The sequence below is a fragment of the Taeniopygia guttata genome, chromosome 3 (genome assembly GCF_048771995.1).
Source record: "Taeniopygia guttata chromosome 3, bTaeGut7.mat, whole genome shotgun sequence".
NCBI classification, from domain to species: Eukaryota; Metazoa; Chordata; class Aves; order Passeriformes; family Estrildidae; genus Taeniopygia; species Taeniopygia guttata.
The window spans coordinates 50,593,550-50,611,351 of NC_133027.1; the positions used below are offsets into that span (position 1 = coordinate 50,593,550).

The 17,802-nt window shown below is 38.5% G+C and overlaps 1 protein-coding gene across 4 annotated transcripts in view; it reads right to left on the reverse strand.

Annotated features, from left to right (window-relative positions):
* CEP85L (centrosomal protein 85 like) overlaps positions 1–17,802 on the reverse strand; it is a 134,786-nt gene that overhangs the window by 80,887 nt on the left and 36,097 nt on the right. For all 4 annotated transcript variants that reach the window (XM_030267794.4, XM_072926806.1, XM_030267796.4 and 1 more), the window contains one exon: positions 7,489–7,650. In XM_030267794.4, the coding sequence (XP_030123654.4) occupies positions 7,489–7,650 (162 nt within the window). The remainder of the gene's footprint in view (positions 1–7,488; positions 7,651–17,802) is intronic.

The window sequence follows — 17,802 nt, forward strand, 5'->3', positions numbered from 1 at the left end:
TATTATGTTGTGATCTCAAAACGAGAATGACACCTCTTCTGGGACACTAAGCTCATGGAAAAAAAAACCAGGAACCTCTGCAATTCATTCAATTTGTTAGCAACATCCTTACAAGCTTTCTACTCAATGCCGTAAGAGTTTAAAAAAAAATCCAGTCATGTTGAAGAACAAGGCATAAATTGTAATGTAGTAACAGTTAACATTGAGGAAGATGCTAATTTATATTTATGTCATTCATAAATGTAACTAATTCCTTCCAAATACATTTCATTTCATTTCACCACTTTTTCTATTACAAGGATTAAGCGCTGGAAAGATCAGCAGTATGGAGAACAGGCAACAGAAGAGGGTGCAATTCCTGAACATCACAGCAATTCTGGAAACCAACCAGGAAGACACTGACATAGAAAAGTTATTCCAGTATGTTTTCCAGTTTTCACAGTTATTACAAAAAACTTATTAGAAAAAGCTGCAAAGATGACTGGTCTCAGAGACACTTTTCTACATTAGAGGGAATAGAACACTGCCTTTTTTCCTGCCAATTGCCTTTCTGCCTTTAAGGACAGACTTCATTTTATTCCAACAAAAACACCTAAGTTGCCTTCTAGTTTTTTTTTTCTGATCTTGCTACTTAGCAGACATTTAAAAAACTATACACTCATACACAGAAAATACTGTTTAGATGTATACAACCAACATTTCCTACTTAGGATGCCTCAGAAATGTTTTTCTGCAGACAAAACTTGAGCATTCACTACAAAGCTATTTGTTGTGTAAGTTGTATTTACTTATATAAGCGGAATAAGGCATAATCTTTTTAACCTATTGTACAGGATAACTATACTACAAGACGCTCCAGGGGCACAGAAGTAACCTCTGTGTAGCTGACAACGCTGCTGCAGTGCTGACTTTCATGACAGCCGCTGACACAAACAGTCATTGTCAAAGCAAAATCTTATCTTTGAGCCCTCTAAGAGGAAGAAAAAACCCCAAGAGATTTCTTTCACCATGTTTTGCACTGGGAAAAACCCACACCGGTTTTCTTTCTAAATTTGATGTGAAAAGAAGCATTTAAGACGGTAAAAAATGAAAAAAAAAATGCACTGTTATAATAATAACAATAATTCCTTTTAAAACAAACCAATCACAGTTCTCAAAGGAATCTGACATATCAAATGCAACAAACTTGCACATATTCTGCCCGAAAAAAACAGGGCAGCTGTTAACAACTACCACTCAAGTGAGGTTATTGCAAACAAATGCCCCATGAGCAGACAGGCAAGCATTCTTGAGGCTTTACCCCTGCCCCCTCCACTACCAGTCCTCATTATTCAAACTGCTTCATTCTTCGCCAAACCTGGGCTAACTGATCAGACTCGTAATTTGCTGCGTATTTCACACTTCCTCTTACAGACCCCTAACTCCCATAATGTGAAGAAAGTCAGAGATTAAGGAAGTGAGATGGAGTAACCATGCTTCATGCACAAGTGGTCTCTGCACATTGTTCCTCACTGCTGCTTTTGTGCTGCCAAAACTGATGTAAACACTCCATCTGACTTATCACAGGAACACAAGCAAGGCCCTGAAAAAGATTTTCTGTAACAGTGAGCTTTTATGTTCTACTTCAAAGGGAACTTTTACAGAAATTACTTATTATCAGTACACTGAAATCATAGCTAAAATAAAGGATGACATAAAATACATTAACTGGACTTTACACTAAGAAAAAAGTTTAATCTGTGCATACATTATAGTAGAAACAGGTCTACTGAATAAAAACTAAGAAAGAGCAAAGTATAAGCCCTCTGGAAACAGGTAGTCTTGTTAAACTTTTAAAAACCAGAGATTTACAAACTTTTCTATGGGGGATACAAATAATCTGCTCTGTCAAGCCCCAAGCTAGAACTCCAGGCAGCAGCAATGGTTTTTTCTGGCTACAAGAAACTTGTGGCCTACATCCCAAATGCCTGCAGTCTCTCACTAAGTGCACTATTATGTCTACAATGGAAAGGATTAAAAATGAATGTTGTGATTTCTTCAGATAAGGCTGCAAAGGCTACTTGAATATGAACATTAAATACTGACTAGCTACAGAATGTTTCCAGTGTTCACAAAAAAATAGTCTAAGGCTACAACTGTTCCTCCCTGTGGTTTTCTGAAACTGATCTCACTCCTGCTGCCCTTTGAGAGATCCTGAGCTACAGAACTGCTGAACACAGGCCAGGAAGTCTTCTTTGACATTATAGTAGCAAGGAAAAGTGAAAAGTCCCCTCTGAAATCTCTCAGCAAAGATGCATAATGATTGGCATGCCCAGGTGTCAAGATATTAACCTAAGTATTAACCTAAGTATAGATGAGAGAATTGCACAATGCTCCTTGTTTTTCTCATCAGAATGCCACATATCCACCATGCTCCAAAAATACAGATTACAGGACATTAAAAATGTCTCCCTGATATTTCACCTGAGCATGCTGCAAATGACATGGAGTAAGAGGAAGAAATTGTAGTGTCTAGTTGTGAGAGAGGTAATTTCCTTCACAGCAGCCCCTATGGTGCTTGTTTTGGTAACATAGCATTGTCTCTGCTTTTGCTGAGAAGCACTGAGAGGCACCACGGCCTCTGCCACCCCAGTGAGGGGTGCACAAGAGGCTGGGAGAGGACACAGCTGGGACAGCTGACCTGAAATACCAAACACATTCCATACTATATAATGTCATGCTCAGCAATGAAACTGAGGGGCAGGTTTCTTCCAAAGTAGTTTTTGCTCAGAGACTGACTGGGCATCAGTCTTCTGGTGGTGCTTTTAGATAACAATGTTCACTCATTTTTTCTTTCATTATTAAACTATCTTTATCTCAACCCTGAAGTTTGGGAATATTTTTCTTGGTTTTTTTGCCCTTCTGATCATCCCCCAAATCTCACCTTTTAAACATTCTGGTACAACTCAGTGACATAGCTCCAAAATAATTATATGAGAGAAATAACTTTTTTCACAGTAACCAAGAGAATGCCACTAAATTCTAAGTAAGTAGAACTTATTCTCACTGAGTTATTTCCAATTAGAATAACAGAAGTAATTTTTCTCAGAAACCACTACTGATGTTAGCTGAAGGCAAAATGCACCAAGTTCACTGCGCAGAACACTCCCACTAGCTGGAGAAAAGTCCTGCTGGTATTTTTTATGTAAGGAAAACAGAGCATACTGTGAGAGCTTGTTCCTATGGAGAAATTGTCACAAAAGACGGCAAAGTATGAAGTTAAAGCAGCAAGTATTTCTCTCTCAGAACATTCATGTATGAAACTAGTAAGTGCCTTTAGTTTAGTTCAAGCCAGTTTCAAATTCAGAGTACACCAGTTCACATGAAGTATGTCACTGTTGCTTGAAACAATTTCTCCATCTTATTTTAGTGTGAAATTATTAGCATAGTTTTTTCCTATTCATTAAATCCTGGGAATAGGCTACTAGAATCTAAAACAACCCTCATTATTATTTATTTTTAATCCTAAAACCCCCCAAAATAAACAGCCAAATTCTGAGCATTAATCTTTATATTCCCATCAGCTATACAGACATTTCATTCCAGCAAGCTGTGGCAATACCACTTACAAGGACTAGAGACTAATACAGGCTTAAGTGCAGTGCACATTTCTGATTGTCAGGGTAGATAATATCCAAGTAACACAATAACTCTGACTCACAGAGGGCTGGACACCGCTTCTTAACGTGAGACTTGGCAAGCAGAAAGGAAGGAAACAAGGAAAAATGCTTCAAACATGATTATTTTCTACCCTCCAAATAATCAAGCTACTTCACCAAACATATGCCAGTCCTTGCCAGGATCCAAGGGCATAGAGATTAACCTCAACTCAATTAAAATCAGGAGCTTCACTGAAAATCCATCATCTTCCAAAATCACAGAACACAGTAGACAGTGAGCACTGCCAGCAATCAAGATCTAGGATCCTTGTGTTATTGCACTTTTGTGATACCCAAACTGATAGCACAATCTAGATGTTTGACTTATGCATTGTCAATTCCATTATCTTTAGCAGCAGAAGAAAACCCCACTCAAGATACTTCATAATTAAATTTTGCCTCATGAAATTCAGTTCTGCCCTTCACTATATTGAATAGTTATAGTTATTAACTTTTCTTTTCCTCCTTAATTAAAAAAAAAAAAAAAAAAAAGTACTAGAATACCATGCTTGGGACCTCTTGGAAGAAAGAATACTTGAAAGAGCAAAACCAAGTAACTTTGATTCTGATTTTCCATGTGTAACATTCAAAACATTAAAACAAGTTCCTATTCTATCAGCTAAGCATTCCAGAGAAATTGTTGGAGGGTTGTTAGAGAAGGGGGTTTACTAAACTTAAACTGGCAGAAAATCAACTCCTAAAAAAGTAGTAACTCTGATTCTCTGCATCCAGCCTCTTTCTTCCAGGAAAGTAACATTCTATATATTTTCACACTATTAGTTTGCAACCAGAAATATTAAATCATGACTTGCATGTAACAATAAGGGAGAAAGAACTGGGGACTTTCCACAGCACAAAAAGCTTATCTGATGAAGGAAAATGTTCTGGTCTGCAAGAATCATGGGCCCTGTATCTTATCACACTAATATCCAGTTCTTATCCCTCCTGTTCCAAAAGGCAAAATTCAGAATGTGTACACAGGAAAGAGCTCTGCTGGGGTTTAGAGACCATTTAATTTCTGCCAAGTCCCTGATTCTCTAATTAGGTAACCCAAATAAAAACAGTCTCAAAAACACGTAAAATAAAAACTTAGTATTTCTTCTGTAAATGCTACTGAAAGAATGGTTATGCACAGGTATCACAACAGTAGTTAAAAATGAAGTGCAAAAGCTCATGTCAATCCAGAACAGGACACAAACTGACAGGAAACAAATAAAAAAAACCCCAAACACATTAACTGTAGTTTAAACATATATAAAATGCCTTTTAATATTTAAATGAAGAGCACTCTGAATTAAGCGTGTCAGATCTACCCAAACTAACATCCCCACATTTAAGGTTTATAAATTTCTGTCCTCAGCTCCCACAGGGCACATCAACATCATGCAATTTCAGCTCCATTGCCTATTTCACTTCCTAATTTTCCTGCCTTTGCACAACATAATATACAATCAACCAAATACATTTTAACATTAAAGGTTTCTTTCTCCCATCCTTTTCAAAACCCATCTCCTCTCCAGATCACACAGGTTTGAGCCAAACACAAAAGGTACTTGTCTTTTTTTTTTAAACCCTGCATTTTCAAAGAGAATTAATGTTCCCAAAATAAGTATGAGTAAGAAGATTAATTTGAAAGAACATTTAAGATCTTACGAAAAAATCCCATTAAAAATCCATTTTAAATGCACCTGCAGTCCATTCCCTGCATGAGCTTATTTGTTAGCCACTATATATCTGTACAAACAAACTCAGGTGCAACCTTCAGAATTAAAGGAGATGTTAATTCTATTTCTTAAATTAAGTATTTTTTATTTTTAGTGGGCATAACAGAAAGGCAATAGCAAGGCTACAATTCATTATCTGAGCATTGTTAAAAAGTGTAATAATCTGCCAACTTGTGAAAAAAATTCCCTTCTGAAAAATCCCCAGGAGCTTCTGCCCAAGCATCACATTGATAGCAGATGGCCAGCATCAAGTCTGCAATTACCAGTCTGGCCTGACAGTTCCACAGATGACAATGATATTCTTTTCTTTCTGTGGATGTGTGCAGGGGGCAGCTTGAGAGATGCAGAAAACTAGCTATCATAGCCAACAACCCCTCCCACTAAAAATATACACATACAATCTATTTCCAAGCCTGTCATATGATTCTTCCATTAATCTTCATTTCACCATTAAGTTTCCCTCCTTTTTTCTTTACCACTTTCTTTTCTGCTACTTAGAAGTTTTTCAAACAAGGTGGTGGGAAATGTGTAACATTAAGGATGCAGTAGAACTGACCATTGTAAAGCACTGCCAAAGACAAACCTCATGAACTATCTGTTTTTGCAACCTTGCAACCTTTCCCCTCTCTATTTTACTCTCCTCACTAGCACAGTCTCCCCCCACCCAGCCCTGAACTGATTATTCTCTTGCCGACAGAGGAGAACAGAACATCTGATGAGGAGCTGCTGTTTCATTTCCTCTCCTTCATCCCACCCCTCAAATGGGGAAGCCCTCAAAATGGGGGAGGGGAGGGCATGGTTTTAATTCAAACGCTGCATCTTAAAATCCTATTGTGCAGCATTTGGCTGGGAGCGATTAAAGCTATATATAAATACACACCATGAGAGTGCTTTATCTCCGAGGGAAAAAAATACCAAAAAACTTCTGCATTAATAACCATTTACTATTTCAGTTTTACATCCAAGAATTTAAATATCTGAGCAAAACCTTTATTTTCCCAAAGCCAACAACTGTTTACAAATGAAAGGAAGCAGAAAGCAAATTATGAACTAACAGATGCAACAGAAAGAGGGTGGAAAGGATTTTCTCATGTGCAGAAGAGGACTGACAGACTTTAGAGAGACATTTGGACCTCTCCTCAGGAATGTTCAGCCCTCCACAGAGCCCTCTGTCTTACACCGATTCAGCATTCCTTACTTCATTTCTACTAATTCTTCCTGTTCTTCCTCATTGCAGCTACCCCTTTTGCAAAATTTATCAGGCATAGAAAGCTGCTGGAAAAAAGTGTATCACAGTCCTGCTGTTATTCATTATCTGCCTTTAAAATTTTACTGGGAAATAAGTCAATGCAAGAAGGAAATCTCAAGTCTTACTACAGTTTAGTTTTCTCTCATTCCAGCTTAATTCCAGGGACAGGTTGCATAGGGAGGGTGACAATGTCATGGAAACATTGCCACTGCAGAGACTGTACCCCTCCCTGATAAGATCACCTTTGACTAATCATGATGTAATCCAAACTAAGTTCTGACAATCTTTAGACACTGTTGATTCTTCTCAAAGATTGTTAACTGTGTGTCAAATGCCATACAATAAAATGTGAATTGCTTCCCAGCAGAAGTGGAGATGACAAGAGACAATATGCTTCCCTCATGGCAAGATGAGCAAACTTTCTTTGCTGACGCACACTATGTGACACACACAATGTCACATAGCATTGTCCTTTTACTAACTCCCTCAAAAGTTTCTGCTTTTTCCCCACTTATTTATCAAGTGCTGTAGCACAGGCCATTACTCCTCTGTATAAATCTGGCACTTCTTGCAACTGCAATTATCAAAACATGTAACACAAGTACCCTCTTTGTGGCAGAGATGCAAGTTAATGCACACAACTCATGCAGAACTAAATTAATCAACCCTCACCAAAACAATTACTTGGCTCCAGCAAGGAAGAAACTGCATGTGCTCAACAGCTTTCCAAAAGTACAATTAGCTTGTGAAAAACATCTTTAAAACGTTTTGGATTGTTTCTCTCCCAGAAACACAAAAATTAGCAGTGTCAACTCACCTTCCACACTGTCAGAACAGGAGGTACCAATCCCAGTGTCCCCGCTGTCAGAAGCTATGCTGTGTCTTCTCACAGGATTATTCTGACTGCTTGATGAAATTGTTGAGGACTGCCACAGGGATTCAGTACCAGGTAACCATCCCACTGAGGAATAATCTGAGCCTATGAAAGACAAAGCCAGAACTCTGTCATTGGAGATACAATACAAAAGTCAGCAACAAAATACCTGTCAAGATGAAAACTGAATCTTACGTTTCATAGATAAAACTTGAGCCAGACTGTGTATGTGTCTTGGAAGTTTTTGGGGTTTTTTTTGTTAAGTAAAATCCTTTTGCTAAATGAAAGTTTCCCCGAAATTCCAATACATGTATTTTTACTATTTTAAACTTTTCTTGCACTCTTTAACAAGACATTTATCATAAGATTCCTATCCTAGAACTGACTCTCAACTCACAGCAGAATTTTGCATTGCAAGCCTTCAAATACAAAGCAATTAATTCATTTTAGGAGAGAAACCAGTGGAAGATTTCACCAGTGCGATACAGTCCTTTTCTACTGTGCATAAACCACATGACCTAGGTGATAAAGCCAGCAATGAAATCATCAAAACTAAACCTAAAGTAATTCCTTATGTAGCTGCACACAAGCTGCCTTTGTGAGACATGTATCCATCTAGTGGTTTGTTTCATTTTGGTTATTTTTAAAATTAAATAATGTTAAAATATTACATTTTATAACACAATTCAGAGCAGCAATTAGTTCCTCTGTTCAAGGAGTTTTTAAAGTAGGTCACATATTCTCACAGCCAACCTCAAGGGAAAATTTATCAGAGTACAATCCCAGGACACCATTACAATTTCCAATAGCCAGTATCTAAATCTGAACATTGTTTAAAAGCAGAATACTGATCACCACATTCATATTCTGAACCAGCACAGGCACATAAAGAACCATGGAAAAAAGCATGGATGCTCTTCATTTATACACAATCACATACATACACCCCCTCTAGCATTTAGCTTTGTATAGCACTTTCAGCAGGAAATGATTCATGAAGAATAATCAGCTCACATATAATGTCTCTTACGCTACATGAAGTTATTTTTAGATCATTTAAACACTTTCAACAGTGTCCATCTTAAGTCATAACAGTAATTTGCCTCTGCAAGGACATCTATTCCCAGCTGTACTTGTTTTCCAGTAAATAGTTCAGAAAACGATGCAAAAATTAAATATGTGGGCACATATATAACCCCACCCCTCCATACATGAATACATACATGGTTCCCATACAGCAGCCAAATCACTAGACCTAGTAGCTTGAGTGGTGACAGCTGCTTGCCAAGACACTTGAAAACTGAGGAGCACAGTAAATACTTACACACTAAGTTCCTTATGGCATGTACTACTGAACTGTTACACGACATCTAAAACAGTCTTTTTTGCAGGTAGGTTCTTGAAGGCCTTAAATATGCCTGTCCATCTCATTTGCCTCAATTTCATTCTCCGTTGAGATTACTGCCTCTTTTTCCATTTTAGCACATTTGCCTACCTTTTCTCTCCCTAATTCAAAATCACCCAATTCTCCTTCCCCTTCATTCTACTTCAGTCATACCTTGTGCAATGTATTTCCTTCTCTTCCTTAAACTTAGTTTTGCCTCTCCAGAAGTCTCTTGAACTATTCCTGCAAGTATCTTTCAAGTCCAAGGGTGAGGGGGAAGAGCAGAGCCAGACATGAACACACCTGCCCATGACTCACCAGTCACACCCTATATAGGGGTCCCAGCCAAGATTCTAATGGAATACCACTCCAGGTGTCATCCTTCATATCACCCTCTCTGTGTCATCATCTAATGTACTCAAGTGTGACAGTTTTGCACACAGCTAGTGGGGAAACTGGGACATTCCTTCTTCTCTTACCATCAAGCACATTTTTCACTAATACTCTGGCTGCTTTGGGAATAGTAGTTTTATCACACCTCCTTCTGAACAGGGCTACTTTCAAGAAGAATTCCATTTCATCCCTCTCAAACTGCATCTAGCTATTCCAGAAAGAGTAAAACTGACTTATGGAACGCCAAGCTAATTAAATCAGAGACAGTTCTGATTTAGAAGACATTTAAAATACATTTATAGAAGAGAAATTTAGATTGATTCACCTTTATTATGCCATTTTCCACTATACAACTCTTTGGTGACATTTCAGCTTTTATGGTGTTACACAGGTACTAAAAGAAATGCACCAGATAATTTAATACAGAGTAGTGGTAGCATTAAGACAGTATTAAGAGTCAAACCCTTCATATCTCTTAGAGAAATGCTCAGCATGTGAAACTACAACCATCCACACACAAACACCCAAAAGGGAGAGCTACTTTTCACTCTGGCAGAACTTTGAGGAATAAAAGCTAAAAGTACCATTGAATGAGAGTAACTTCAGAAAGGACTTTCAGAAGCCATGTACTCTAACCTTCAGCTGAAAGCAAGATCAGACTACTCAGGCCCCCATTCAGCTGAGTCTTGAACACCTCCAAGGACACAGATTTCACAACCTCTCTGGTCCCTTCAGCATTTTACCACACTCCACTCCAAGAAAATTTTCCAAACACCAAATATATTGTTGCAATATACCCCAAAATATGCAACAACCTAGTGCAACTAAACTCAGTTAACAAACAGGGTTAACATACTAGAGGAGGAAGACAGTCATTCCCATTGGGATCTTGCAGGTACTGTAAGTAGAGAAAGGAACAGGCACCACAAAACGCCCTGTTATAATCTATTCTCAGCTTTACATCTACACACAGACACCCTAGGGACATACCAAGCCTCAGGTGTGTCCTTCAAGAAATGTTTTCTCTTTGTCCCCTGACATTAAGCATATTCCTTTTTATTTCCTAAAACGGATAGCTGATGACATAATCCAGGAGTCCACAGTTTTTAATGTTTCATGGTACATTCACACAATTGTGTTACCTTGCAGACCTAATGGAGATTCCGTTTCAAAGAAGGCCATTACAAATATGCAAGTGTCTGCAGGACAAAGAGAGTTCAATCAGCTTTGAAAAGCTGTATCATAAACAGCCAAATACAAGCACCAAGAATAGTAGAAACAAACCCAAATATTAAGCCTGAACAGTAAGTAACCCATAAATTAGGACCTTATAGACCTCATTAGTCCAAGACATTATTAAAAAATTAATATATTACTTTCTTTATTTGAAACTCATCTTCTGAGCCACGTCCTGAGGAATCCTCAATTGCTATGCACCCCATTCTGTGCTCCCCATCTCCTTTTTGGATAGCTCTCTGCAAATGCATGATCGTTCACACAGCAGACAGCCTACACTAAAAGAACCAAGTTTAAAAGTGGAAGATACACAGGAGTCCCCACACTGCTCAGCCAACACACCTGCCTCACCCTGCTGCTCTGATCTCAAACCTGCCAATCAGCAGCCAGCATCCATCTGACCAAAGTACAGTGGGGAAAGAAAAGCAAGCAAAAATTTCTAATCCATATTTGTGCTGCTGAATTGTATATTAGCATCTGCCTATGATCATTCATCACTGGGTTAGAAAAATCTACCTTTCACAGGATTCACTAGGAGAAAAAAAAAGTAGTGTCATCCTACCGGGCTGCAATTTCCACCAACAAACATGACAAAATACACATAAGGTCACAAAAAATCTCAAAAGAAGCCTTGTTTATATGAACAGTTGAATGCCTCCTTAAATTTGGTCAGTTAAATATACCAACATAGATCTCTGTTTCCAGCCTAGGCATTTAAAACAGATCCCCTTACAACTAAGTATATAAAGGGCAGGAAGTGGATTACTTATTAAAAGGGAACAGTTGTTGAAATTTCACTCCACAAAAACATCTATCTTTTTCTGTGTGTTACAGAATGCTGTCACCTATTGCTGACAGAAAGACTCACAGTTAATTTTGGATCATTACCATGCCTAATTTCGGTGGCATGCACAGATCCCCTATGATGTACATACACAAAATAATAACATTACTTTCTTCATACTTGGTTCCTAAAATACCTCTAACATGCTTGAATGCAAAGATTATTATTTTAAGTGACAGCTATGATACTGTTATTTTACCTAGACACTGAATGGAAAGCAGCAGGAAAATACTTAACTGGATCTCACAGCAGATACATCCAGAACTAAGAATACTGTTTTTTCTATTCCACATTATGACTGACATGGATTGTGACCAGAAGTGAATCACCCATGACAGCCAGTGCAAATTTATACAGTCAAAGGATTCTGAAGAAGATCTCTCTCTATAGTAACATCAAAACTAACTATGCAAAGCTCATTCTGGTCATCATGGATGTGACCAGGCTGTACAATCATATTTCACGCTAGGATGGCCCTGAAGTCTGCCTGAAGCCCTTTCAAGGAAAGAGAGTCAGCCTTCAGCCCAAAGACACTGCCACAGTTAATTAGTTTACCCTCAACATCTGTACCTTTACCCAAAACACTGCTAATTACACACAAAGATCACATGACAGTATTTTAAAAGAAGTCACCCCACCTTCAACCCAGTTCTCCCATCCACACATATAATCCCCTGACATTACTGAATTTACTCCAGCTGCATCTTCTACACACACCTCCCTTCTCAGTAAGTTCTTTAAGGTGTCATAGCCTCTCTTTTGCTCTCTCTCCTGTCCCATAGGGCTGCATAACCACACATCCTTTCAAAAGGAAGACTCTACAAACAAACCCACAAATGGTCTCTCAAAGACACAGCTGCTGTATTGTGGGAAAAAACTTACTTTGGTCGCAAAATGTTTGTTTACTCATCATACCTGCAAGATCGTTACTGCCACAAGATTAAAGAAAATCTCACTCTGGAGTGTGCTTCATGCACAACAAGCCTTCATGGATAATATTCTTTTTTTTTAACTGCTGGAAAGACAACACAGTAAGAAAAGGCGATGGAGGCAGGGGAAACCAAAATGCTAAAAAGCCTTTCCAAAAGTAGACACAAGAGCAGATGTCATACTTTAACACATTTATGTAGGGCTTTTAAAAAAGCTGAGAGTGAGCAATAGAATGGTGCGACAGCAGCCTCCTTCAGTCTAAGGTGAAGCGAAGGATAAGGTGCAGGCATTCAATCTGATATTCTTACAAAATAAAAAAATCCTGGCATGTCAGTGCTCCTTCCAGACACAGTGTCAGTGCTCCTTCCAGACACAGGCAAAAAAAATTACTTTGGTAAGTAACTATTTCATAAATTCTTTCAAAAATAGTGTACAAAAAATGGCATCCCAACCCTAACCTCCTAGACACATACTTCCTAGGTGCACTTCATCTCCATGGTCCTTTTGCAAAACAAATTGCAAGTTTTATTAATATAAATGTCCAAAACAAGCTCCAGGTCTTCAATGCAGGCTTTTCTCTTCCAGGGTGAGCAGAACATTGGAAATAAGGGTTTCTAATGCTTTCAGGGAAGGTGGCCAGATGACAGTTTCAGGATCCTTTTTTTACAAATGCTCTGGAGGTGGTGGAAACTCACAGCTCTACCAGCTGCCATGAACGAAGATACCAGAAGGTCCCAGTCCCTCATCTCACACAAGTGCAGCTGAGAGTAGGTGGATGATGCAGTTTCATCAAAGTGCAATACGCAGCAGGTTAAAGTGGGATGAAATGACAGCCTGAACTATTTAATTTTTAAATTTCAGTTTCTCAAAAGTACTTTCAGTGTCAGATAGCTGAAGTATGATTCATCCCAAGGACTCATATACTTTATTAGTGTGCTTTCTTGACAGAGCCTGCAAGCTATTTAACTAAGTTCTCATAGCTTTCCAGTTACAGACAGATTAGAACAATTCTAAGCATGAAGAAAAATATAAATGTACAGATATAGAGGGAAACAGAAAGAAAACTAGGAATATGAGAGTTTAAACCGAAGAATATTGAGACAGACCTTTTTATCTACACTTTTTCTTATAGAGGCTGATAACACTGCCTGGTATACAAAGGCTTATGTCTGTCCTCCATATTACTAATGTGCAAAAGAATTCACTTACTAGACAGAGAGAAAAATGTAAAATATTAGAGGAAAAAAATAAAGTAGAAGAAAGAAACCTTAAGAAGAAAATACTCAAAATACAATCCTCATATATACTCACTCAAAATACACACCTGACTGGCAGTAACAAAACTGCTTTTGCAAAAAAAAGGCTATGGTCATATTTTAAGGAACATAAACTTGTGCTTCAGTTTAGCTCTCTCCTGAGAGCTAAACTTTAAGTAGATTATGTCACCAATTTTGCCTCTAAAATTCCTTAATAAAGGTTAAACAGTTTTGATTTCCCCCCCCCCCCCAGAAGTGGCTAAATGTACAATCTCTCATCACAGATAATTACAACTATAAAACATTTGTCTTCTACACAAAACAGTTTTTCAAAGTGAACCATCACAAGGTCTGATTTTTATGACTTTAAAAACATGCACAGGACTGAACAACAACAATTTACAAGGTTTACCGTGAAGGAAAGTATGCAATTTAAAGGAATTTTGGCAACGAAAAATAATAAATAAGTCAATTGGATGGATGAGCTTCTGAGAACCTTGCCATGGCAGTTTAAAGACACAATCAGGTAGCTCACTCTCTATAACCCCTCACCAGAGCCTACAGAAGTAAGATGAGAACAGCTCTGTCTTTCCATCAAATAGTCCAGCTGGCCAGCCTGTGCCACTGGCTAAAATGGGTCAGAGCTGGGAACACTGTTTGACATCAGAGCTAATTGGACCTACTGGTCATCTGCTACGCAAAGGCTGCTCACCCTGCCCAGACACACACTCATCCCGCTTCCCCAGCATAAGCCCTGCCACTCCAGAGCCTACAGCAAGTGGTTCAGGAACAAACTGTCCTCACTCACAGAAAAGGTTATCTGCTAATTCGACTTTATAAGCTTGCTCAGCCAGAGGTCAGGCAAGAAGCAGTGCCAGGGAGTGAGTGGGAACATACAGGTCTGATGCTCAGCAGCAACCAGGCTTATCCTATTGCCAAACTGCACAATGAGGCAGATTCTAAACTGGAGCAAGATATGCATAAATCTCTGGCTGCCTTCACCGAGGAGGACAAAATCCATTCAGCTAGCAGAGAGTTGTGGGGACACCGTTCAACTGTTAACTAAAAAGGTGGCAAAATCCTTAAACTGACACAAGTATGTAATACTGGGCTTTGCTTTCCCTGACTTCTACTCTAGAAAGTATGTAAACCAAACACAAATTCATAACGCACCTTAATTCATTCACAGACAGCATTTAGCTGTAGTTATTTAGCATCAAACTAATTATTAAATTCCAATCTCGACAGGAAAGAAAGAGGTTTGCTTTCATTTCATCACTGACAGAAGCAAGACCAAAAACTCCATCCAATTGTTGATGACTCTCCTGTGAGTTTTCTGCTTCCAGATAGAACATTTGCATAAAACAGAACTTCAAAATACAAACTGCAGATGTTTCTTATTTCATGTTTGGCACACAGACCACAACTATTACCTCATGCCTGCTATGCTGGCTTGCCTCTTTGTTTTTGGATTCAATGCACTATTCACCCCATGGAAACACAAAATTATATTCCTAGTTTCTATTCACTTCCATATAGCAACTACAGAGGAGAAGGATACCTTTTAAACTTGCAAAGTTTATCAGCTGAAGTATGAAGAGGGGAACATCTAGGAAAATAAACACATTAAGTTATACTTAAAGTTAATATAAACTTTAAACAGCAAGCCCCCAGGACATGCAGTCAGTTCCCAGAGTATGGTAAAAAAGCTGTGCACATGTAGTTGATCAGCTGAATCCTCCTACAAAAAAAAAATTAAAGCTCATAGGTTATCATCTGTTTCACCCTTTCTACCAGTTTAGCTTTACTGGTATTCAAAACCAGGTAAGTTGTTCTCCAAGCTGTTTGTCATGCTAACATTTTTCTTACAGAATTACCTTTGTCCTCTCTCTCACTGTTTAAAGGCTTAACTCAATCTCCTCTGTGTGTGGGGAAAAGTGAAGTAATCCTAACTGCTAAAATAAGTCAAAAAATACTAAGTGATTTTAAGTAGCTCCCACACTTTGCAAAGTGGAACAAATAAGAGTCTAACAGTCTTACTTTAGAAAAGTGCATAATTTCTCTCCCCTTTGTAGTCAAATATAAGTTCTAAAGATATACTTGACACTAAAATAAATGGAGAAGACAGAGACTCCCCCAAAATAAAAGTTCACTTAAATATTCTGCTCAAGTATGAAAAATGAAGGAAAAAACCTTAGCACTGTTAAATAGGTCTAATGTGCATTATAAACACAACAGGACCTACTTTAATGTGCAAGTATCAGAAAACTGAGCCTCCAGCTATGGGTTTAGTGCATGCTAACAGAAGTATGCACACAATAACACAACTAAGTAAGGGAGTTCCCACACTGTTACATTTCAGTGGAAAGGATTAAATTCTGTCTTTATGTAAAACATGAAGACATTTTCCTTACAAACTTCCAGTGCCCATATCACAGAGCACAACTTCTCCCCACACTTACCTTTATAGCTTCCTCTCACACCTATTCAATATAAGGAAGGATAATACCCTGGAAATTTGAGAAGTAGTAGTTAAAAAAAAAAATCCTTCACTCAATACACCATCATCTCTATTCCGGACACTTTCAGTCAAAACCAGCACTTCTTGTGTTTCGATCTTCACAACTCCAACCACTTTCAATATAAAGCTTTGCATTACAATAATTCTACCAACCACACAAAAGCCTTTACTCAATCAGTTTGGTAATTTTATATGATGAAGAGAACAGAAAGGATTTAAGATTGCAACTGTTAGCTTCGGTTTTGCTAAGTAGCAAAAATGATGAAGTTTTGAGCAATGGTATTTCCAATATCTTTTTGTTCTTTTACTTAGATCACTACATTTCATACTTTCTTTTCTTATTACCTGCAGAACCACCATGTCTTTGATCAGTGTTAGCCACTGAACTTTTATACAAAGCACTAATTCTCAATTAGAAGAATACCTCCAGAGGCACTGAGAATTGCCAAAAGGTAGGCATTTGGGAGAGAAGACACTATCTTACAAGAAAGACAGGCTTGGAAAAAAAAAAGTTAATTTATTTTGAAACATTCAAAAAAGTTGCAGCTTTCCACACCATCTGGAAACTATGCTAGGAAAGGAGTAAAACAAACATTAAAAACATAAGGATACCTTATAAGGAATCTCAGATCTGACTCCAGGAGCATCCAAGAATGTGTCTCGTCTGAATACCACACCACTGGTCTCTAACTAATCAGAAAGTTGAAAGCATCTTTTTGTTTTTTAATTGCATTTGCTAGGTCTATTTCAGATATTTTAAGAAACGAAGAGGCAGTTAAGACCTTTACTGGACACTATTTGCACTGCCCTTCCTCAGCAAGACTGAGAGACTCTCCTACCACCTCTTCAGTCATTATCCATTATTCTGGACATGCTTAAACCTGTGAGTCCACTAATTGGTGGAAGTTACACTGTCCAATGGAATTAATGTCACTTTTTCCTGATCCTCACTTAACCTTCCTTGACCTTCCTGGTAAGTCTGGGGATTAACTATATACTTCCTGATGTCATCTGCAGCAGCAAACCAAGACTGTGCTGGGAGACTTTTCCACTGTCCACCAGCTGATTGAAGAGCTAGTCTGTTTGTCACTAAATATCCCACACCTGCCAGACAACAGGATAGATGTTTCCTGCAGTGAAACAGACAGATTCCTATCAGGTGCCTGACACCAGGCAACTGTAAATCCTTCATTCATTATTTAACTTCAGTATTTTCCTGGTCCAGCTTCCCCAATTAGTTTGCTGTAAGGCTGAGCAAGTGCTAGGGTGGGTACATGGGAGACATATGAGTGGAGGTACACAGAAAGGTGGAAGTAACTACCCACTAGATTATTTTAGCTGCAAAATGAAATCATGCCCTGCAATCCACCTGCATACCGCATCAGGCAAAAAGAGGAGTTTACCTGACATATTTTCCCATATTTCAGAGACTATTACACCTTTAAAGAAAAATAATTAAAAATTCTCAAAAGCCAGCCTTCTTTTCTTTGTGTTACTGACTCCTTTTACAGATGGGCCTTTTCAATCTCAAAAAGCAGCAGAGCTCCCCGGGGAAAGAGGAACAGAAAGATGCAGTGTCATTTACGGCACGGCCGGCTGCAGAGAAATAGGTCACTTGAGCGTGGCTGTGCAATCAATAGGATGTTCGCACTCAGGCAACACAGCCAGATGCTGTGGAGCACAGTGCCCAGGG